This window comes from Sceloporus occidentalis, unplaced genomic scaffold (genome assembly GCF_023333645.1).
Source record: "Sceloporus occidentalis isolate IW3139 unplaced genomic scaffold, rSceOcc1.0.p SCAF_1, whole genome shotgun sequence".
In the NCBI taxonomy this organism is placed as follows: Eukaryota; Metazoa; Chordata; class Lepidosauria; order Squamata; family Phrynosomatidae; genus Sceloporus; species Sceloporus occidentalis.
The window spans coordinates 116,689,270-116,712,943 of record NW_028316981.1 but is presented as its reverse complement, the minus strand read 5'-3'; the positions used below and the strand labels follow the sequence as shown (position 1 = coordinate 116,712,943).

At 46.6% G+C, this 23,674-nt stretch overlaps 2 protein-coding genes across 2 annotated transcripts; one reads left to right on the top strand and one right to left on the bottom strand.

Moving 5' to 3' along the window:
• On the bottom strand, window positions 1-14,294 carry LOC149321993 (syntaxin-10-like). The gene is made up of 8 exons (XM_089532548.1): window positions 13,954-14,294; window positions 10,003-10,169; window positions 9,123-9,217; window positions 8,230-8,292; window positions 7,265-7,354; window positions 4,259-4,365; window positions 1,553-1,647; window positions 1-1,111 (listed from the first exon to the last, which is right to left on the bottom strand). The coding sequence occupies exons 1-8, from the start codon at window positions 13,986-13,988 to the stop codon at window positions 1,035-1,037; spliced, it is 729 nt and encodes a 242-aa protein (XP_089388674.1). The 5' UTR covers window positions 13,989-14,294; the 3' UTR covers window positions 1-1,034.
• A 5,879-nt stretch (window positions 14,295-20,173) lies between these two features.
• On the top strand, window positions 20,174-22,464 carry IER2 (immediate early response 2). The gene has a single exon (XM_089532532.1). The coding sequence runs from the start codon at window positions 20,367-20,369 to the stop codon at window positions 21,078-21,080; it is 714 nt and encodes a 237-aa protein (XP_089388658.1). The 5' UTR covers window positions 20,174-20,366; the 3' UTR covers window positions 21,081-22,464.
• Window positions 22,465-23,674: the final 1,210 nt, after the last annotated feature.

Genomic DNA, 23,674 nt, shown 5'->3' with positions numbered 1-23,674 from the left:
TACATTAAATACAATTTTTTTATTTTAAAAAAAGTTGTTTCAGCATCTTCATAATAAGGGTGGCAGAAGGTGGATATGGATCTGCTGGTAAATCTCTCAAAGAATGACAGACTGGTAAGGATTTTTTAGTTTCAGTTGTCAATATCAGCAAATGACTATCCCCAGCTCCTGCTACTCTCATCCCTGCTTCCCCAACTTACCTTAAATTGAGGTGGATATCATTGGTGAGTTTAAGGATAAATTCTGGTGCCCAGTGACATGCTGTGGGCTATACCCCATCAAGTGTAGGCAGGGGAATAAAAATTCAACTGGCTGGAAGTTCATTTTCGATTTTAGGTGGGGGTGTGTGTGGAAAAGCCTCCTTCCCATAATATAATCAAGTCCTGTGACTTACTTTAGAAGTAAACTGTCACTGTTCAGGGCTTTCAGGAAGGATAATTCTCCTTTTTGGGAAGAGAGTGAGAGTAAGAAAAAAAGCTGTCTATTGTGGGAGGTCCAGGAAGTTCCAGAGGGCCTATGTTGCCACCCCTAATTTAAATGATCATGTAAAAAAATTTAAGCCTGTGATAAACTGGGGCAGATTTTGTATGAAAGGACTATGAAATTAAGGCAGTGTGGTGTAGTAGTTTGAGCGCTGGACCACACGCTGGACCAGGGTTCAAATCTCCACTTGGCCATGGAAACCTACTGGGTAGTGACTTTCAGCAAGTCACACTCTCTCTGCCTCAGAGAAAGGCAAAGGCAGCTCCCCCCAATACACAAATCTTGTCAAGAATACCCTGTGATAAGTCCACCTTAGGGTCACCATAAATCAGAAATGACTTGAATTCACATGACCACTATGAACTTTCTCCTTTTCACACAACTGGAGCCCCTAACCATTAGCACAAGGGAGAAAATCCCATTGTCCCTTCAAGTGAGTGTTTAATTTCTATGTCAATCTGTGAGGCTTCACCATCGAACACCAGGTTCAAGGTATTCCACTTGATAGGAGTAGCCACTTGATTGGAGTGGCCAGCCATTCCACCTTTTTATCACACAGTAAAGACAAGAATCAGCACCACCAAACCAATGATGAGCAAGAGGCCAATGATGCACCACTGACGGCGGTCTGATGGGAGAGAAAGCAAAGAGGGAAAGTGTGTAAAGTGCAGGAAAACCAACCCTGTGAAAAATCTATCATCCCTCCCATTATAAAGGGTTGACAAAGAGAAAGAATTCATGGCATGACTGTTGTGAAAACATCCAAAGTACCATGCCTTTTACATGGCATGCTCTCCCTAAGCCTATCATAGTTACGTGCTCTGATGCTTATAGAATAAGACATGCTATGGTTTTACAGTAGGTTGGCATGCATCATGGTGATAGCTATAATGTAGAGGTAAGGAACACTTGGGAAGGAGGGAACTCAGCTGCACCTATCAGTTGTGGAAAGGAGATTAAAATCCAGCATGTTGAAGAAGTTATGGAAATCGGGGATCGTTGTCCTCCTCTCCCCTTTGCACAACTTGGATAAGCCCACAGGGCTGACCCATGAAGCACCATCTCTTACCACTGGCCATGTGGGAGACTCTGGCCATCTTTTTTAACACTCCATCCATGTGGCTGTGAGTTCTGTCCATTTCCTGGGCAAAGTCTTCCAGCATCCTGGGAAGTCAGCAAAGGTATTGTCAGCTCAAGCAGCAGCTGGTTGTACAGCACTAACCTCTCCCATTCAAGAGTTTGTGAGCTTTATCTCCTGCTGTCCATTGGTATCAAAAGCATAGGGGTGCCAGCCAGGTATGGCAGTATGGTGTCCTTTCCCTGCTACTGTGATTTTTCTCTGAAGACTATCTTCAGTTACAAGAGAGTAGACTTTAACTGAACATCAGAAGGAATTGACAGGAAGAACAGTTTGGCAATGGAACTAATTATCTAAAGTGGTTGTGGGGTTTTCTTCTTTGGACATTTTAAAAAAGTGGCTGGACAGCTACCTGCTGGAGATGCTCAGCTGGATTTCCTGCACTAAACAGCAGGTTGGACTCTATGGCATATGAAGCCCCTTCCAACTCTATGATTCCCTGCTTTAAGAGTTTGAATGCCAAGATCCTGTTTAAGTGCTGGTGGAGCAGACTCTCCCGCAATACACAACACTTCTACTGTGCTGCCACTGCCACCAATTGTGCAACCTCTGCCTTGAAGGCACCAGAGTGCATCCTGCAGGCCAATCAGTGGCTGGGGAGGGGCAAAGGTTTCCTGGATACCCTCCAGCTACAGTTGTGCAGCCAGATCTCCTGGAAGTGGGGAACCTTTGGTCTTCTAGATGTTTTGGCCTACAAGTCCCATCAGTCCATATCAACACAGGTATGAAACTGTGGGGATTGTCATTCAGTTTCCACCCTATTGTAAATTTAAAGACAGGCAACTAGCAACTACCATGGAGATCCACTGGGTGACCTTGGGTAAGTCACACTCAGCCTTAGAGGAAGGTAATGGCAAATCTTGATAAGAAATTCCCATGATAGGTTTGCCATAAGTCAGAAACAATGTCAAGGCATACAACAACAAATTTGCAACTATGATCTGATCAGCCTCTAGCATAATCTTGATCCCACAATTTTTTCCTTAATAAAGACAAAGGCCCTTTCAGGCGCCCTCATCACATGCAAGGGTTGCCTGGGGGGCACAGCGCCCACACACCCCACAACCCTCACATGTGACAAGGGCGTAACAATGGCAGCACCCTGTTTACATGGGCGCCACCAATGTTACATAAGTGCCGTGCGGCGTCTGCATGGCACGGCACGGCACTTATGTAACAAGTGCGCCAGTGGTGCACTTGTCACATTGCTGCCACAGCTTCAAAAGAACCTGCTTTTTGTGCTTTCTTTTCCCACCAGCGGGAAGCCTCGCCGTTTGGCGGCTGAGGCTTCCCTCCGGCGGAAAAACAGAGGCCGGGAGGCCGCCCTTTTTGGGCGGTCTGTACCGCGCCTAAGATGCATCCCAGCTGTTTTCTTCCTAGCAGAGACGTAAGGAAAGGGCTTTTTGGTCCTCTTCTTGCCAGTCTGAATACTAAAAGGCAAACCTTTAAAACATGAGGCAAACCTCTATGCACAAAACAAGACAAATGGGAGGTAACAACTGAAATTAACAGAAATGGGTGTATGTGTGATGAAGGACTATATTGTCATTCCTGTTCTGTGTTTGTATCCATGTGGATAGGCAGAGAGAGAGATTCAGAAGCAGTCTGCCCGTGTCCTGTCTTATACAAGTGTGAGACCAACCAGTGCACATTTTTTTTGGCCCTTTCAATCCTTGATGAATTAGAAAAATAATTTCTCATTAAAATTAACATATAGTGACCAAGTACAGTTCACTAATCCAGCCTTCCATTTCTAGCTAGTTGCGACTAGAAATTACCAAGGACCTCTGGCTGCATTACAGCCACTAGACCATTACAGCTAGGCATTGTAAGCACTGCATAAGAGAACTTAGAATCACAAAATCATTGAACTTATGCCTGCATTATTTTCCTTTTCTCCTCCCCATCCTTGATTTCATTTTTATTATGTCCTTTTGGACTGTACACCTGAAGGCCTGGACTGATTTGTTTTAGCTGATCCTGCCCAAAGACTGTAACCTGCTCAAAGAAACTTTTCAGCTAATGAGCATAACATAAATGTCTCAAACAGACAGACTGTAAGACTCAGCTGAGAAACAGTTGGTAACAAAACCAGAATTAATGGGGTTGAATCCCCTGGCCTTGTTCAAAAAGAGGTAGGTTTTTCACACTGAAACAGACCAACCTAACTACCTCTTTTTGAACAGGGCCAGGGGATTCAACCCCATTAATTGTGTAACTGTTAAAACCAACTAGCATATTTTTGTATTAGGCATTTTCAGGATCTATAGTCCACTTCATCAGACGCAAAGAGTATAACTTGTTAGAAGCTGAGATGTATGTGCATCATGTACATGGTTAGGGAGTGGGATTCAAGTGAAACTGGATCACAAAGTACTGTAATAGGTGTTATAATATTATTATTAACACTGGTCATTATCAAAGCTACTGGTGGTAACACAACCATCCTGTTGCCACCAGTACTAACTGTGGTACAGTTTCATTTACCAACCTGGGTAATTAATTATTTCCATTGTGCCCATGATGCTAGAAGGTTTTATCCAAACAGTGGGATGGATGTCTTAAATAAGTAAACAGAATTCTCTTCCTATTCCCCATACCACAACCACCAGCAGCCATGTTGTGACCTACACTCACACAGTCTGTTCGTCCAGCTCCTCTCCAACCCGCCCTGACATATGCTTCAGCACTCGAATGCTACCAGAAACCATCTCCAGTTGCTCATCCTGCTCTTCGATAATCAACTGTCAGGAAGAAAGAAAGGAGTCTAACCATGTAAAATGGCACCAGAGAAGTCCATGGCAAAGAGACAAGAGTTCAAACAGCAGCCACCGCCACCAGCACCACCCCACACACAAACACATTTTGCTGCCTGAGGTCCCACACCCATACAAGTATGCAAAGCTGGAAAAGTTACTTTGGCCTATGATACAGGACATCTCCATGAATACCCCTACCTATCTCTACAGGTAAAGGTATGAGAATGACAGATTGAATAACCAGATAATTTGCTGCATTTGTATCACATGTGAAGTTGATTGCTTCCCCCTACCTAATCAAAGGACCAAGCCAGCAAAGCAGTCATAAGAGGGATAGAGTGCACACCTAACCAAGACATAACCACACGGTATATACAAAGAGTGTATTTACACTACACAGTTATAGGAATGTGACTCCTATGGCTCAGTCTTATGGAATCCAGGGATTTGAAGTTTGGTGAAGTACTGTTAAGAATTTTCTGCAATAGATTGCTCCAGTGGACTCCTTTGGACACACTCCAGTTTCTCAACATCTTTTGTGGTGCCCAGAACTAGACACAGTATTTTAGATATTCCCTATAAATAGTGCTGCTGTTGTTAACTGCCCTCAAGTTGTCCCTGAACCATGGCAACCCTGTGTATGAGACATAATTATAAATATTAGCTCATTGCTTTTATTATCAAGATTGCTTTTGCAAGGTGCTGTGCCTAAACACATAATATAATACGGACCTTTCTGTGTGTGGAATCTTTACAATGGCCTGTTACAGACTGCCAGAATAAAGCTGCTTCGGGTCTCTTTGGAGGTATGCTGTTTAAATGATGCATGCATCCTAAGAATCCGGAAGCTGCACCAAAGCTGCACTCCAGTGCTTAGGAATGGAGTGTGGCTTTGGCATGACCTCCAAACTCTTAGGACCCATGCATCATTTAAATAGCATACCTCCAAAGAGACCTGAAGCAGCTTTATTTTGGCAGTCTGTAACAGGCCAATGCTTCTGCTGCTGCATAGTAGCTACTTCAACTGCTACTAGAGTTTGCTCATTCTTACAGTTGCAAGTATCCTTTCCTGAAGACAGTTCAACAGGAGACTTTGATTGTATCTACACTACAGAATCCTGAAATTTGTAGCTGGGTGAAACACTTAGATTTCTCTGATTTTTCAATCAGTTCTGTTGTTTAAAAAAGGAAAAGAAAAAAAGAATCGATTCTGATCTGGTGTTCTCACTTACTGGGCACACTTCAGAATCAATTTTTCTCAAAAACAAACAAACAAACAAACACTTTAAAACTAGTATCAGGAAACCCTGGGTTATTTATGTCTGCCCTCCTGGAATCAATCCAATGAGGATCAGAAGCGGTTTCAAATGGGAATGAGAGTTGTTTGCCCCGAATCCTGTTTCAGAGCAAACTGCAGTGGGAATGAGCCTAAAGACAACAGGGAATCTTCTTTGGAACCTTTGCTACTTGCTTGGTGAATTAAAATGTCTGTTTGATAAGACAAAACAAAAAAGTCAACTTGCTGCATTCTAATTGTAGGAAATTATTCCTTATTTCTAAGTAGGTAAATATACTTCATTTTTCCAACCATCTTCACAACCGTTATTTGAGGAGTCTGTTGTTATTCCCATCCTACTAATGAGGAACGCATGCTGAGAGTAACCCACTCCATGCATGAACCTGAACTCAAACCCAGATCTCTAAGGGAGGCTAAAAGCACTTCCCCTCACTTCCACCCAAGACACCTTGCCACCAGCAGTCTAAAACCTAGGGCTGGCTCAATACATTTTGCTGCCTGAGGCAATGGATGATAGCACATGCACCTCTTCTCAGCAATCCACATGCAGACAAAAGCTTGACAGTCTCTTCCACCACCCCACCCCAGAGGGCAGCAGGCAAAATGAAGAGTATAGGACAAACTAGGCACCCCAGTTCTGTCCTCTAGCAAGTTAAGCTGCTCTGAAAATTCAGGAGAAATGGTAGTAGGGCTGTTACCTGAGGCATGTGCTTCACTCAAATTAGCAACAGGGAAGGCCCTGCTAAAAAGAATGGTTGAACCCTAGAACTTTCTCTATCCTGAAGCTCTTAGCTATGGAAACAGAGCAGATATAGGGGCTTGACAGACTGCCCTGAAAGGGCGGGCTGGAACCACACATTTTGCTCCTCAGGGAGCTGCAGCAACCAAATCGCACGAGCTCCCTCCGCACCAAAAGTGCACCAGTGTGCCAGTGCATCAATAGCACACTCATGGCAGCTGCCGCACACACCAACAAGAACCTGCCTTTAACAGATTCTTGGTGTGCGCGGCAGCTGCCATGAGTGTGCCATTGGTGCACTGGCACTGTTGCGCACTGATGATGCAAGGCACCGCGACATGTGGACACTGTGCCGCGCTTGCATCATCATGGCCGCCCTCGTGTGGATGGGAGGCCGCCATGATGCAGCCACCGCCACCACCACATGCTAGGGCTCAGTAGCATGCGGATACTCTGCACTCCCGAGCCCTAATCTGAGAGTCTGTACTGGGCCACAGTGAAATATCCACCAGAGCTGTTGTATAGGCTAATGAGCATGAGAGCTAGGCCTTTAGGGGCTTTGGGCAGAAAGTAGGGCTCGGTAGGGTGGAGCATTCGCATTAGTCCTACCGCACGCTGCGGGAGCCATCTTGGCGCACCGCCATTTGGGGTCTCCTTTGGCTGAAGGCCCCGAGGTGGTGCCCCAGTTGCCCCAGCTTAGCTATGGGCCTGATGAGAGCATAAGCTTTCCCTCAGTACAGGTATGATTTAGGTCACTCTTTGGTTTTTCTAGAAAGGAGTGGTGTGTGAAAAGAATAGGTTAGATTGGCCTACTGTCAATTATAGGAAGATAGTGTTCCTGTTCTCACCTTCTGGTGTAACTGCTGCTCATCCAAAGTGTGTGAACTGGCTGTCAACAGTTCCTCTGTGCCATAGTGTTCCCTGCTCCCCACTAGTGACTGCAAAAAAAAAAAGGAGGAAATAAATAAATCTCTGAACAAACCAGAATTCAAAGTGCTCTTGAGACAGGTGTAATGGGAGCTGTGACAAGCAATGGTGAACTAGCTAGAAGAACCCAGGAACCAAGTGGCTGTTTAGCTTTTCATCAAATAAGAACAGAAACTCTTCCCACTGCAACCCAGACAGCTATAAATATAGTATGGCTGAGTCACTGGCTCTTAAATGGTTTACCTCTTTATGTAATGCATTCCTTAGCTGCCGTCCAAGATGAGCCTTCCAAAATTGGCTTACAATATAGAACTTATAATTCAGAATCAATACAACTAGTTCACTAAATCATAAGCCAGTCACTGCTCCTTTAGTGAATTTTGTATTCGGTCTTCTTCATATTCTGCTTTTGATTTGAGTAGGTGGGAGGGATTTGAAAAGTGGCCTAGAAATAGAAGGAACAATAAAATCCCAGAAATAGTGCATTTTTCTTGTGGAGACAGAAGCCAGAATGTCTGTTCCAAGGATGCAGAGAAGACAGTAGAACAATGGATGGTCACTAAAAAAGAGAAACTGGATAATTTAGCCATGTCCTATGTACCTCTAAGAAGGGTGCCTTTGCCCTTGGTTAACAGTCCTGCTCCTGTTTCTTTGTGTCAGACAAGTCCCAGGAGCAAACAAAGTGCAGCCCTCCATATGTTATTGGCATCTAACTCCCATCAGCCCCAAAAAGCAGTAGCTAATAGTGAGGGATGATGGGAACTGCAGTTCAGCAATGTCTAGCAGACCACAAGTTCCTCACCATTGCCAAATTATGATTTGTCACCTTTAATAATAAATTCTAGCAAAGTGAGGAGGGGAGATGGAATTGATAGAACATTCTTACCTCTCTATTTTTCTTCTTCAGAAATGCCTGTGCTGCTGGGCTGGACATATGCTCCCGCATTTCCTAAAGTCAAGGAAGAGAAGCAGCAATAATATATAATTAGTAAAAAGGGTGAACTCTAAGGCAATAGTTTTCAAATCATGGGACAGGACCCCCAGTAGAGACATGAGAGTTGCTCAAGGGTGTGTGTAAGACTGGAAAGCCCTGATCCCCCTCCTCCTCCTCCTCCTCCTCTCCCAAACTTCCCAAACTTTTATATGTGTGATATTTATACATGTGTTGAAATAAATATTACATTTACTTAAATGAGACTGTTCTTATTTGAGAAATTATTTCCTTATAAAATATTTAAAAAATGAATACATATGAATGTGCGAATGAAACTATGCACACTAAATAAACAAAATACTTTTATCCATACACTATGTCTGTATGTAACTGTAAAGGGGACTCCAAATGGTAAGAAGTTTAAGTACCAAAGATTCTACAAAGTCTATATGGCAATAAATGCTGTTCCAAATAAATTGAGACCATTACAGATTGTTCATATTTAACAATAAAAACCATATGATTAATTAGACAATACCGTCTCATGCTGGCTTCAGTTATCTGACTTAATTTCTTTACCAAACATGGAAATAGGCTTCCAGACTATTTATTTCTGACCAAAGTATTTGCAAGGGATAAAACCCATAATTTCTTCAGTTCCACAGTACTGCCTTGCAACCTCTGCATTATCAATCTCTGGAATTCAAGGATTCACATAATTCCTAACTCTTTCTTGCAGAATAAAACATATTTTTGGCAATATCTCCAAATTTTCATTAAAGCTTTTGCAGACTTATTCTATGTGTGTTGTCATGTGGGATATAGACTTCAGGAAGAGGACTTACCTTGATCGATCCCTGCATCTCTGTGACGAAGGAACGCCGTGCTGCAACCTCACAGGGCTCAATTTTGAATTTCTGTGGGTTTGACTCCACAATGCGTGTTTATAGGTTAAGTGCAAAGACCTTTCAGTTTCTGAGATGATGTGGTCCTACATTGGGATTAAATATAGTACAACCTCTGAATCAGGGGTGAACAACCTGTGGCCCTCCCTAGTGTTGGTGGACTCTAATTCACATCATTGCTCACTATAAGGCATGTGGGCTAGAGCTGACAGGTGTTACAGTCCAACATCTGAATGGCCACAACGGCTCACCTTTGCTCAAGTTTTAGTGAGATCTCCCCATTATTCTCCTTCCAATTCTAGCAAAGAATCTCACAAAAGAGCAACGCAGGAACAACTACCAGCCACTGTAGCCCTGACTGTGTGGAGCCCCACTCATATTTAACAACTGTGAGTATGGTAAGTAGTTTACTAATTTAAGGTCACTTCCTTTTGCTTTTGCTGCACCTAATGCCTTAAACCAGAAGGAGGAGACAGCTGAAAGTTGAGAGCTAGCATAGCCCTCTGGTGGGACCTAGGAGGGCCAAACTCTTCTGCTACACCCACAACTTGAGTATTTTTAAAAATCACTAAGGAAACCTCTTGCACCACTGGGAATGTGGTGAGTTTGGGTGAGTGGGGTGATTATGCCATGTTCCATGGCAGGATTTCTCCCCTGGCTGCTAGGGGGCAGTGTGTTTGTGTGTCAGTGGCAACAACAACAAAAACAACAGTGGGTTGCTGGGAAGCCCCAGGGAGCTTCAAAACTGGCCTGCAATCCAAAGTCCACACTTTCCCCATCCCTGCCAGTAGCTCGAAACAAAGAAGCCTCAAAGGGATATATATGGTTTCCTCCAGGTCCTCCAAGTCCCAATCGATGCTGCGCAAGCTGTTGCGTAGTTCATTTGTTGTCCAGTCAAACTCTTCTTTACTGACATGAGTCTCTTCAAGCAGCTGGCACCAGCGCTCATACAGTCCACGCACTGTGTTCACGGCTTTCTGAACTTCCCTGTGGAACACAGAGGCCAGAGGGATGGTTACAAGGACCCAGAAGAGGAAGCACCTGGTACAGATGGCATACTTTTTCTCTGCTTTTTCTGCTCCAATAGGCTTTTAGGAACTGACTGCAAGGGCTTTTAGTGGTGTGTGTCTCATTGATTATCATCTTCTATTCTAAATTAGTTTCTTTAACAAGTTTTAATTCTACAGAATGTTTCATTGAATTTTAAACTAATGTTTATATACTTTTACTGATTTTTGCATGTATTTTAGTCTATATTTTAATGTTTCCCAGTACTGACTCATAGTACTGGACAAAAGCCATGATATAAATGAGTACAATAGTAATTGTTTACTTTATTTTGTCTTGCTTTACTTACACTGGGAGGTAGAACACTCTAGTAGTACCTGACTACCAAGACAGGTTTCAGACTGGCTTCAGGCCAGATGACGATGAGGATGATGTTTTTGTTAAAAAAATAAAATAAAATTGGGCATGTATAGTGTGATCACTGGCCACTTCTTCATAAGATTTGTGAAAATCTTCATGGACACTTCCATAGGGGTCAAGATGCTTGCATGTGTTATGGCTGCTCATCTCCAGACATACTTGGATAAGATGTGAGTAACTAAATTCAAAACACACATTATGGTATCTTTATTATATCAAGCAAGTCACAAAAATACATCACACCAGTTTCTGAAGCTCACTGGTTTCTTTAGCAAGCAAAGATCGTAAAAGAAATGCTGGCAGAAGAAAACTGATGGTGTTGGAGTAAAAGCTCTGCATATTATTTAGGGTTGATGCAGATGAAAGCCCTTAATAGCCATGAGACAAAACTGGGAACAGGAATGAAATAACTCCATTTAAGAACTAGATATGCCCCTGTTCTGTGCAAGGCCACAGGCCACATTGTAGGCAGAATATAGTGAGTTCCACATAAAACTTCTTTATTATCAGGTCCAGTACTGAATTATGTTGTTGTTAACAGGCAAAGAATTCGAACAGAAGCCAAATTCAGATTACTTTATTTTACCTCACTTTACTCACATTTGGAGGGAACACCCTCTAGGGTAGTATTTGACTATCTAGACAGATTTCAGTCTGGCTTCAGGCCTGGACTTAGTTTGACCAGGAGAAGGACATGAGGAGTATGACACTCTGAATTCTTTTGGGCCTCTTATGAACTTGTGATATCATCAGCCATGGACCAAAAATTCAAATAAAAAACACTATTCTTTTTACATAAGAGAATACCTCTCCAGGAATCTCTAAGTCTTTCAGTGCAACTCCTCTATGGTAACATCTGCCAAATATTGATCATAAATTCACTCTGGAGGACCTACAAATGCCTAGAGAAGGGTTTTCTCTAGGAACCTCTAGGTTCTCCAGCACAACTCTATGGTCAGCTTCCAGTAGAATTGTGCTAGAAGATATTCTTAGAGAGAACATATGAATCAAAACCGCAAATAATTAAATCCCAAAAATCAAAGCCGCAAATGTGGAAGGCCAAGTGTATATGAATAAAAATATTTGGTTTGTTTAGTGTGCCTATTTTTGTTCACACATTCATATACATTCATATTTTAACATATTATAAGGAAATAGCTCTCCTCCAACTCCTACTCCCTCAAGCAGAGGCTCCAAGCACCCTCCTTGCCTATCTCTTCCCCTTCAGGGCAGCAAAGGAGGGATCAGGGCCTCCAAGTCTAAAAGCAACTCTTGCATGTCCTCCTGGGATCCCACTTCCACCTCAAAAGTGTCACTTCCAAATGTCATTAGAGTCCCTTGCTATTCTGCTTTCTGAGCAAAGGAGAAAAACAAAACCACCAAAATTATGCACTAGATTTTTATGAAGTATTTTCCCTGTGTTTTAACTATACTTGTTGATCCCTTTTGCCAAAAGAAATGGTAAGTTAAGTTAAATTTGTTCTGATACACAGTTCTGTCAATGTGGAAAGTTTACACAAACTGAACAACAACTAATGGTGGCCCCATTTCTCTAAGAGCAATGCTCAACAGAGTTCTAGGATATTGTGAATCCACTGTGCAGTAATGCTGCAGAGGACAGATACTTCTGAGAATGTTATATTGTTTCTTCAGGATTCCAACACTGTAAATAGGCAGCCCTGATAATTCATGCGGGGGAGGGGGGGGGATTCAAAAGTAAACCTTGGGCCTTTCCTTTGCTGTTGTTATTGTTGTTGTTGTTGTGTGCCTTCAAGTCATTTCCAACTTAGGACAATCCTAAGGAGTTTTCTTTGCAAGTTTCTTCAGAGGGGGCTTGTCTTTGCCTCCCTCTGAGGCTAAGAGTTGTTGCTGTGTGCCTTCAAGTCCTTTCCAACTTATGGTGACCCTAAGGCGAACCTATCAACAGGTTTTCTTGGCAGGATTTGTTTAGAGGAGGTTTACCATTGCCTTCCCCTGAGGCTGAGAGTGTGTGACTTGCCCAAGGTCACTCCAGTGGGTTTCTATGGCAGAGATGAGAATCAAACGCTGGTTACCAGAGTCCAAGTGCAACACTCAAACCACTACATTCCTCTATTAATTCAGAGTTTTTATACCCTTCTTCTGTTAGAGTGGCATACAAATTGTTGATAACACAGTTCCCTGCCCTCAGCCTTACAATCCAATAAAGACATGAAAGAAAAGGGACAGGGAATGGTACTGGAGAAGGGGGTCAAGTCCAGCAGTTTTTCTCTCCCTCTGAGGCCAGGGCCATGGCAAATGAATGGAGGGAGAGCCCTACTTCTGTAGTTGGGCTAGGCATGATAGAGCTTAGCCTGCCCCTACTCTCTCTGTGTGACCAAAACGATAGACAGCAAGCCCTTTAGGGTGCCTTTATATCCTCACTTGTTTCCTCAGGAGGAAACAAGGCTTGATGCAGTACTGTTGTAGGGAGAAGAATATTTGGTTGTTGTGGTTGTTGTGTGCTTTCAAGTCGTTTCTGACTTATGGCAACCCTAACACAAAGCTATTCTGGGGTTTACTTGGCAAAATTTGTTCCAAAGAGGTTAGCAGTGCCTTCCCCTGAGGCTGAGAGCGTGTGACTTGCCCAAGGTCACCCAGTAGGTCTCCATGGCTGAGTGAGGGTTCAAACCTGCTCTCCAGAGTCATAATCCACCTTCATACAAACCACTATAACACACTGGCTCAAAATAGCAGTAGCAAGTCCATTTCCTCACTGCTTATCAGTGCACTGAAGCACTCCCTCAGCGGTTTACAAAGCGTCCGCCAATTGCCCCCAACAAGCTGGACACTCATTTTAGCCACCTCTGAAGGATGCAAGCCTGAGTTGAGCTTGAGCCCTCTTGGCTGGGATTGAACTCGCAGCCTTAAGGTTTGTCAGGGAGTGGCTGCAGTGCAGGCATTTAGCCACTGTGCCACTTCAAGGCTGAGAGAGAGGGACTTATTAATTGTTACTGCCTCCCTCCAGGTCATTTTTTAACTTATGGCGACCTTAAGGCCCTAGAGTCGTAGTCCATCACTCAAAGCACTTCACCGCCAGGTTGAGAGAGAAAGTGACACTGTTGCTGTGTGCCTTCAGTTTAAACTTATGGGGACCTCAAGGCTCCACAGTCCTAGTCCAACACCCAAACCACTACACTGTGGGGCAGTGAGTGTGTGACTTCTTAGTTGTTGCCAGCCCATTTTTTAACTGATGGGGACTTTAAGGACCCAGAGTTGTAGCCAGAGACTTTTTCTCAGAGCCTTCTTGCTCTTGCTTTGGCAGTGGGAGCTGGGTGGGAATCCTGCCTGCTAAAAGGCTGCTGCTGCTGCTGCTGCCACTCACCCTTTGACCACGAAGAAGGGGTCCCCCAGCGACATCCTCCTCTCCCGCCTTCCCCCTCCTGGGCTTCCGACCCAGAGAGAAGGAGTCCCGCAGCACAGCAGCAGGGGCCAAGCTCCCCGCCTTCCTTCCTCGGAGCTGAAGCCGCCCTGGCAGGCAGGCAGGCAGGCAGCCACGTTTGCTCCGGGAGGGAGCCTCTTTCCCAGTTACTGTACCACCAGCAGCAGCCTGGGGTTTTTCAAAACCAAGTCATGGCCAAAGGAGAACTAGACTCTCCAAGGGAGAAAAAATCAAGGAGGCTGGGGCTTCGGCCTGAGCAATGGCGGGGGAGTTCCCCTCCTCCTCCTCCTCCTCCTCCTCCCCCGGGGCCTTAATCCTGGCACCTCCCTCCCTTTCGGGGCTCCACTACTTTTTTTGCTGCTTGAGCTTCATCTTTCCGGCCCTCCCTGCGCTGTGCATTTCGGAGGAAGGAAGGAACTGAGTCAGCCTTGCCTAGTTCATTCATTTATTTCCCTCTCATAAGCACACATTTTACCAAGGCTGCGTCCATACTACAGAAATAATCTGGGTTGACACCACTTAATTTATGAGTTCTACGGCTTCTGGAAATGGTAGTTCACTGTGGCACCAGAGCAGAGCTACCATTCCCAGAATCCCATAGCGTGGAGCCGTGGCAGTTAAAGCAGTGTCAGACTGGAGTATTTCTGCAGCGTGGACACAGCCCAAGTTGCTAAATCCCACGCTGGAGACCTTGGCCTCTCCCCACTGTTTGGGCATAAACCCAACCCCTGGGCGGCTGAAAGAGAAACTAGTTCATCTTTCATGCCCCGGCTTGTCTCCAGGTGGAGCCCGGGGAGGGTCCCATTCCTGGCCGAGTGTAAGAAACCAGGCACCTGAGTCAAATGCAGGCCAAGGGAGTGTCCTTCCTCCCTACTAGACACACAAGGATCTCCAGGCCTCCATCCTTTTCAGTGCGGCTAAGGGAAAGAAAGAAGTTAAGGAGCAGGAGCTTTAGGAGGCCTAAAACACACTGCAGAAATAATCCAGTTTGAGGCCGCTTTAACTGCCCTGGCTCAGTGCTAGAGAATCCTGGGAACTGCAGTTTATTGTGGCACCAGAGCTCTCTCTGACAGAGAAGGCTAAATGTCTCACAAGCCCTCCCTAGCATTGAGGGCTAGGGCGGTTGAAGTGGTCTCAAAGTGGATTACTTCTGCAGCCTGTTTCGGGCCTTGGTGCCCCTGGGCGCAGCTGAGGAAGCAGGCGCCAGTCTCGGAAAGCTCCTGCTGCCAGCTTCTTCTTTTCACAGGTGCTGCGAGGGCCCTTCGCACACTGATTTCCCAGACTCACGCAGGGGCTTACAATCTTTGCAGGGCAGGGGCTGCTTGTGCGCAGGCTCGGCAGGTGGAGTCCCTGGGCCAAAGGGGAGGGGGGCCTGGCATGGGGATGACGCAAGGCCAAGGGAGCTGTGCCAGGGAGGGAGAGCGGCGTGTCCTGACTGGCTCCTTCCCTTGGCCGCAGTCAGGATGGAAGGGCAAGCCCAAGCCTGTGCCTGTCTTCTCGGAAGGAAGCTGCCTTCCCTTCAATGCAACTTCTTGGCTCTTGGGCTTAACAGTGCATTGGATTTCTTTTTATTTTTGGAATCAGCCACAGCTAAACTTGGGCAGGTCAAAGTATATATATATTGGGGGGGGGGGGTAGCTGTGTTGGCCATGTAGCAAAGTACAGTAACACCCCAAATCCACAAAACAGTGATGCCTTCATGGGGCCGACCAAAATAGGCAAAATACATACGATCCTAGAGTTGGAAGAGACCCCAAGGGCCATCCAGCCCAACCCCTTTCTGCCATGCAGGAAATCACAATCAAAGCAGGCCCAACAGCCTCTGTTTTAAGGCCTCCAAAGAATGCGGTGAGTTTTGAAAGCCTCAATAAGATTTGTATAGGAAATCTAAATAAGATTTCTAAATCTAAATAAGGATTTCAGTGGAACTCCCAACTCCCAGAATTCCATAGCCTTGAGTCAGAAAAGCGTTAAAGCGGTGCCAAACCGCCCGGGCTATTTCTCCTGTGTGGATGCAGCCACTGCCTTAGTCTCCCCCGGAAACGCCATGGAGGCCTTTCTTTCCTTCGTTGCCCATATATGGACACAGGAAGCCGCGCAGGATCCCGGCGATGGGACGTCAGCATGTTTTTTTAATCTTTTCGAACACTGGTAAAGGCAGCCCCAAGCCCCGCCCCCCGATTGTCGTCATGGGCCAATAATTCCCCCGCTGAACAAAGGGAGAGGGGAGTGGGAGGGGCCTCTGGGAGGGAAGGGAGGGAGGGAGGGAGGCCCCCTTTGCAAAGCCTTCACCATGAAGCAAAATAAGCACGTGGTGCTTAGGGCACCGGCAGGGAAGGTGGACAAACTCCACATGGAGGGGGGGGGGCAGGAGTTTTGTGTGGTCTACTCTGGTCACAGATTTTACAATTTTGCCACAAAAAAAGAAGATAAAACTTTAAAGTATACAAAAATAAACATTATTTTCCATCTTTTAGATCACTAGGAAAGAAACAATGAAGAAATAATAATTTTACAGTTTAGTACTGTTTGTTATTGTGAATTAGGTATTTATGCAGCCACCAGTTTTTCTTTTTTCTAAGTGCTTGTCTGCCTCCAACTAGTTTCTGACTTACAGCAAACCTTTTCTTGGCAAGATTTGTTCAGAAGGGGGTTTGACATTGCCTTCCTCTGAGGCTGAGAGTGTCACTTGGCCAAGGTCACCCAGTGAGTTTCCATGGCTGAGCCAGGATTCGAACCCTGGTCTCCAGAGTCACAGTCCAATGCTCAAACTGCTAAGCCACTGGCTCCCACACCGGGTTTAAGTGCTTAGGGCCTCTAAAAGTCTTAATGCTTGCCCTCCCCTCCTGACCCTGTCAGATCAGGGAAAGGCTTGCTAGGAAAGCCCAAACTGTGAATGGAACCTTGTGTGTGCAAACGTCACTGCCTCCCAGCACCACCACCATAGTCCACACCCAGGGAGTAACGTGCCAAGTTTCGCCTGGCACCTTCATGCGCTCCGAGTGAGGCCAGGGGGTGCGGGAGAGGGCAGGAACAAAAAGGCAACCTGGGATTATGACCCACACAGTGGGATTCCCAACAGCAGGCCCAAGGCTTGGCAACACAAGTTGTTAAACTTTACAGAACAATGCTGAGGGAGGCAGACAGGAACACAGTTTGCATAGAGGTGCTGGGGAGAAAAGTCTGATAAAAAGGAAACTGCCTAGTCGCCCCCCCCCCCCCACATGCTGCTGCTGCTGCTGAGGAAAGCAGGCCTGGGCATCATTGCTCCCCACCAACACCACCTTTGCATATTTAAGCAGGAGAAAACTGCCTACATATTCTCCCATTCCTGCCCTTTCCAGCTCCAGTAGAAAACACTACACTTTTCCCCCGTTAGAGCTGCACCAAGGAACCCTGAATTTGTGTACGAAAGTGTACGAATATTTGTGTACGAAAGTGCAAATAATCTTACCTAAAACCAAAACAATATCTGTGTTGCTCAGTGATGGAAAAAACAAAGTCAAACAGTGCTTTTTAGGACAAATAAAAATGCCAGCAAAGTGTGCAGACTCCCCAGTTCTCCAGACCAGATACCTACATACTGGTTTTGAACTCACATAAATTCCAGCATGCCAGATCTTGAGATTTCCAGAAGTATACATTGCTCACAGTTTACTTCTGCCTGTAATACCCATCTAGGAATACTTTTGCATTGATTTGAATGTTAAGCCACATCTACCCTCCTTTCATGACAACTTTTACAATGTGTTCTGTTTAGAAAACAATCTTAGCTTAGCCACCACTTCTAACTGAAATGCTTTCTTCATCTGCTATCGCCAGTAGGCTTAATCAGCCTTGATGAAATAACAGGGATTACAAGCACCAATCTGGAACCACAGTAGTTGATCTAGCTGGAGAGATTTCAAACTGCTGGGCAAATGAAATTAAAATTGCTTGAGTCACATATATGCATCAGATTGACAATTGTTTTAGCACTAGCTCTGCATGAAGGTAAAACAGATTTGCTGTTGAATGTGAATGCTCAATTGTACAGTAATGGATTTCAGAATCAGAAACCAAACCATTAGGAAACTGCCAGATTGCTACTATTTGTCAAAGGAAAGATGGCTCAGAGTTCATTTTATTCCCAAGCATGACTTTAAAGGAACTGAACAAATACGGTGCAAGGTTTCCTAGAAAGGGACCTTAAGAAGAAAAATTATAGAACTGTTGTTAGTATCCCCTGTTGTTGTCACCTGATAAACTATAGGCAGTTTTCCTGCGAACATACTCTGAATTAAATAAGTTCCACTGAAATCAATGCAGTTTACCTCTGTATAAAATGAGTAAAGATTCAAATAATACTTTTAGCCTGGAATACATAACTTGTTAATGCTCTTAATGCAACTAAGGAAGAAGAGGAGAAGCTTTAAATTAGTTATTCTGACCAGCTGAGGTTATTAAATTACAGATTTGGGAAATGCAAAAAGTTACAGTATTTAAGGCCACAGATGTGTGCACGCACTTTGAGATCAATACACTTCCTTCCAAACGAATACTGTATTGGATGAGTTGTGCAGCATGTGCCGCATAAAAACAGTCGGAAAGGGAAAGCAGGAGTAGGGGAAATGGGAAAGGTGCAGTCCCATTTTGTAAGACTGCTTGTTCATTGCTCAGTGTATCAACAAGCCATGACAGATCTAACGCTACAGATGGAGGCTTGCACTTCAGATGCTATACTTTTCAGTGGAATTAGTTTTTCCATTCACCAGGAGAACCTAGATGGGTATATGATTGGGAAGAGGATAGTGGGTCCATCTCTCCATCGCTCTACGTAAGCTTGGTCAAGCTGCAGATAGTATCTTTAATTCTGGCCTACAGCAAGGCCTATTGTGCAAGGTCTGTCCTGAATGTTGCTGAACTGCATTTTCCAGCGTTCCTCACAACTGTCAGTGCTGGCTAGTACCAATCGGGAGTTGCAGTCCAGTAGCATCTGGAGGACCACATTTTGCCCTGCGTGATGGTTGAGACCTGAAAGTTTCTGTTATAGTCACAGAGAAACTATGTTGGACAAATCAGGAACAGATAACCTGTGACTTTCCAGATGCTGCTGAACTACATTTCTTATTGGTTACAATGGTTAGCACAGATGGAAGAGAAAGTGAAGGGCCACAGGCTCCCCATTCCTTGTCCAAAGAGACATATGTTGAATAATTTCTGCTGTGCTCCTAGCTAGCTACTTTGAGCACTTGTTGCAAGTTACCATACTTCACATGGAAAATATGTCCTTGTGGTTGCATGATGGCCGCAGCCCCTTAAGGGCAGCTTCACTGCTGGGTAGCCACACCATCAAGTGGCATCGGCTACTCTCATTTCAAGCGTAAAGCAATCCAGTTGAGTCAGTTTACCTGTCCGTTGCCAATGACCAAATGCAATCTAATGCAAAACAACCCAGTGGTGGGCCTGCCTAAATTTTCTAGCCCGGTCTTAACAATGCATGGAAGCCAAATGATCTTTGCTTAAACCCAAATAAGTGTGCGCAGGCTGGGATCCTATTTACATACAAGTAACCCTTACTGTGTGGGGCCTATGTGGCATAGTAGTTTCTGGAGTCGAGTTCAAATCCTGGCTTGGCCATTGGAGCCCACTGGGAGACATTGGGCAAGTCACACTCTCTCAGCCTCAGAGGGTGGCAATGGCAAATCCCCGCTGAATAAAACTCTGAAAGAACTCCCCCTTTCGCCTTAGAGTTGCCACAAACGGGGAACGACTTGGAAGCCCCATAAGCACAGTAAACCCCGCTGCATAAAGGGCTCCCAGTGAATTCCAAAGCATGCAGCTAAAAATGCACCAGCACAGAGCTGCAAGCTGGGCTTCTTCCGGGCCCAGCCGGGGCCAAAAGGAGCCCAGAGTGCTCTGCCCGCGCGTGGCTGCGCACTTCTCCCCCGCCACTCCCCGGCCAGGGGGCGCCCTTCCCTTCTCTATTCTCTGGCCAGAGCCCCGGGCTCCTTTTCTCGCTCTGCAGCTGCTGCCCCTCCCCCTCCCCCTCGCAGAGGCCAGAGTGGCGCGCGGCAAAGGGCCGGAAGCGGCGCGCGGAGGGGGCGTGGCCGGCCCGGGCGCTGAGATCACCGGCGGTATAAAAGGCGGAGCGCTGGGCGCGGCCGCGTCCAGTCGGGGCTGACGTCGCCGGGAGAAGGTCGCCTGAGAGTCTGCGGCTCCAGAGACAAAGGGGAAAGCGGACAGCGGGGGAGGCGGAGGAGGAATTGGCCTTTGCGGGGGAAGGAAAAGGCCGAGAAGGAGTTCCCATCCTCCCCCCCGGATCCGCAGAGCGTCGAGGAGAAACCCACGCTCTCCCTCGCTCCCGTTCCGCCATCATGGAGGTGCAGAAGGAGGCGCAGCGCATCATGACGATGTCGGTGTGGAAGATGTACCACTCGCGGATGCAGCGCGGCGGCCTCCGCCTCCACCGCAGCCTCCAGCTCTCGCTCGTCATGCGCAACGCCCGCGACCTCTACCTCTCGGCCAAGCTGGAGGAGGAGGAGGAGGAGGAGGAGGAGGCGTTGGAGTTGCAGGGAGAAGGAGAAGAGGGCCGAGGCGGGAGGGGGGCCTGCGGAGGGCGCCTGGTGGAGGCGGCCCCGGCCCAGCAGGATCCCCGGGCGCCGTGTGACGCCAGCGCCGCCGAGCCGGAGCCCATGGAGACCCAGGAGGAGGAGGAGGAGGAGCCCGAGGGCGGAGGCGGCGGAAGAGGAAGCGAGGCCCACCCGCCGCCCTGGCGCCCCTCGGCCAAGCCCAGCCGCAAGCGCCGGAGCAGCAGCCTGGGCAAGATGGGCGCCTCCGAGGACGCCGAGGCCGGCCTGGTGCCCAGCAAGAAGGCCAGGCTGGAGGGGGAGGAGGGCGAGCGGCCGCCCCAGGGACAGGAGGGGCCCTTCCCCAGCCTGGCCCGCGTCCTCCAGGACCGCTTCTCGGGGCTGATCCCCGCCACGACGGCGGCCGCGACGGCGCCGGGCCCCGAGGAGGCCAAGGGCGGCTGCTGCCGGCAAGGCGAGGGGGTCCTGAGCATCCTGGTGAGGGCCGTGGTGGCCTTCTAGCCCGCCCTTCTTCCGCCAGGCAGAGACTCGGAGCTGGAAAAGACGGAGGAGGAGGAGGAGAAGCAGCGGAGCCCGCGGGAGACCCTCCGCCAGGAGGAGGAGGAGGAGGGAGGCCTCGCCATTGCCATTGCCGCCAGTGAGGGAGGCTGCGGAGGGAGGAGGAGAGCCTGCTCTGCCCTGCTGGCGGCCCAGAGCACAGGCAGCCAAGGACTGGGCGCCCCCGGCCTCAGAGGAGGAGACGGCCAAGAATAACTCTGGGCAAGGGCCACGTTTCCTGGCCGGGAAGCCAGCGGACACTGGGGCTGTGCTCACTTTTCTGGCCCCTGACAGCCGGGCTGGGTTTATCCTGCCTTGCCTTAAGGCAGCTCTGGGTGGGCCTTTTGGTTCTCAGCCCCAACACACACTACACGACTCCCTCCCCCTTTGCCCTTTCTGCATGGGAAGGGCTTCCAGGTTGGGAAGGGCCTTCTTGGGGGGGGGCAGTGGTGGGTTCCTCCCAGTGTTTGTATTTCGTTTTCCCCCGCCCCACCCCCGGTCTTTGTGCCAGAGAAGATCTCAGCACCACATTTGGCTTTGTGTGTTGTGTGTGTGGGGTGAGAGGAGGAAGGGAAGGGGAAACGGGACCAGTCATACTAGTTATGACACATCTCTCATATGACTCGCATTTGCATTACTACACTGGGGCCAGGAGTGCTGGGGATTTCCTGTTCATGTTGCCTTAGCAGACTCTGTGTGTGTGTGTGTGTGTGTGTTTTCCGTGGGGCTTTTTAGGTGTGGGTGGAGCCCTGAACCCACAGAAGGGAGCGGAAGCGGAGTGCTTTCCCCCTCATTTGAGGTGTGTCATCCTTTCCTCAATGACGGAAGCTGTTGCTATCTCTGGGGGATAGTGAGGAGGAGCATTGCTTCTGCCTCATGACTTTGGTTGTTTTTCACCCCAGCGAGGGGCATTTTGAGCAATTCAACCTGTATTCTCAGTGTCTTGTCTTCTTTATTTTTTAAAATCAGGTTCCTCAATGAAATTTCATGACACCACTTTTGCCTTTTTGTTGTTGTTGTTGTCGTCATCGTTGTTCCTGAAGCATTTCTTCTGCTTTGTTCTCAAATGTACAAAGTTCCTATTGTCTTGAATTTATCTACTGTGAGTGTGTATGAGAGAGAGAGAAATTTCAGACTGGTAATCGATGTATGTCAGTGTGTTGCTAAATGGTTTCCAAGACTGGTCACTGTCAAGGTACTTTGTAATGCAAAATGTATGTAATTTACATTTGTCTTTCTGATGTCTTGAAAGAGGGCAACAATACTGGCTTATTTGGTTCTGTTTTCTTACTTTCACAGTCTTTATATTTTTGGACACTGAAATAAAGACAATTTGATTTTTTACAAATCCTGTGGTGTTTAGTTCTTTGCTGCAATGAAACAAATCTGAACTTGGAAGGGTTGAGCTCTTGGAAGGGGGGAATGTTCAGAGACTAGGGGTCCCCATCTCCAAATGCACAAGGCCTGTTGCCATTTTAAAGAAACAACTGAAAATGATAGAGTAGCAGATTGATAGAGAACCAACCATTAACAACATATGAAAGGGTTGAAAAAATTGGAGCTTTTAAACTACAATACTCAGAATCCTCCAGCTGACAGACCTGTAACTTAGTATGTAAGAGGGTGTCGTAGCACCTTTTGGACTTAGAGAAAGAAGCTGGTAGCATAAGCATTCATAGGTTTAAGCTGCATCTGAAGGAGTAGATTGACTTCTGCAAAAGTTTATGCTATCAACTTCTCTTTCACATCTCAAAGATCCTACAACACCCCTTTGCATACTGACCTAGATCAACACAGCTATGTGTTTGAATAGTATTTCCAGTCTATTTGGACTATTTCTTGCAAATCAGTGTGATTCAGTGATGGAATAAGGGGTTAATAGTATTCTCAAAGGGCAGCCAGTGTGGTGGTGTGGTTTGAGCATTGGCCTGTGACTCAAGCCCAGGTTTCAAATCCCTGCTCAGCCATGGAAAATGTGACATTGGGCAAGTCATACTCTGTCAGGGGAAGGCAAAGGCAAGTCCCCACTGAAAAAATCTTGCCAATAAAACACCATGATAGGTTTGCTTTAGGGTTTCCATAAATTGCAAACGACTTGAAGGCACACAGTTAACAACAAAATGTTCACAGGAAGCCTATGTACATTGGTGTATCCAGAACTTGATGTGGCTGTTTCCAAGAACACTGGGGTGGGGTGGGCAGGGATCAAGTTTGTTTATTATTTATTTATAGTATTTATACCCCACTCTTCAGCCAAAAGGCTATCAGAGCGGCTTACATCGAGCCTTGCTTAGGCCACAGTAGTTGGTCTGTTACTCTTTGGACAGCTGATGAGGTTAGGGATTGCCTTACAGATCCCATCATCCCAGGTAGCTAGGTTCAAGTTGCTCAAGTTGCATAACACTGCGTGGTTTCAGTATGGGTGTGAGAACATAGGAAGCTCCAGTAACACAGCTTGTAAACTTGTTTATAATGAACAAAAATAGCCTTTCCATAAACATGGGCCGGTAGCCAGCTGGACAGTGCTGGCAGGCAGGAGCCTGGTTGTGTGTATACAC

What these genes read in the sequence shown, in the direction of transcription:
- LOC149321993 (XM_089532548.1), bottom strand. Translation starts at nt 13,988, where the DNA reads ATGTCGCTGGGGGACCCCTTCTTCGTGGTCAAAGG. An exon ending in AGATGCAGGGATCGATCAAG is followed by an intron (nt 8,293 to 9,122) that starts GTAAGTCCTCTT and finishes CCTTGACTTTAG; the next exon opens with GAAATGCGGGAGCATATGTC. An exon ending in AGCAGCAGTTACACCAGAAG is followed by an intron (nt 4,366 to 7,264) that starts GTGAGAACAGGA and finishes TCTTCCTGACAG; the next exon opens with TTGATTATCGAAGAGCAGGA.
- IER2 (XM_089532532.1), top strand. Translation starts at nt 20,367, where the DNA reads ATGGAGGTGCAGAAGGAGGCGCAGCGCATCATGACGATGTCGGTGTGG.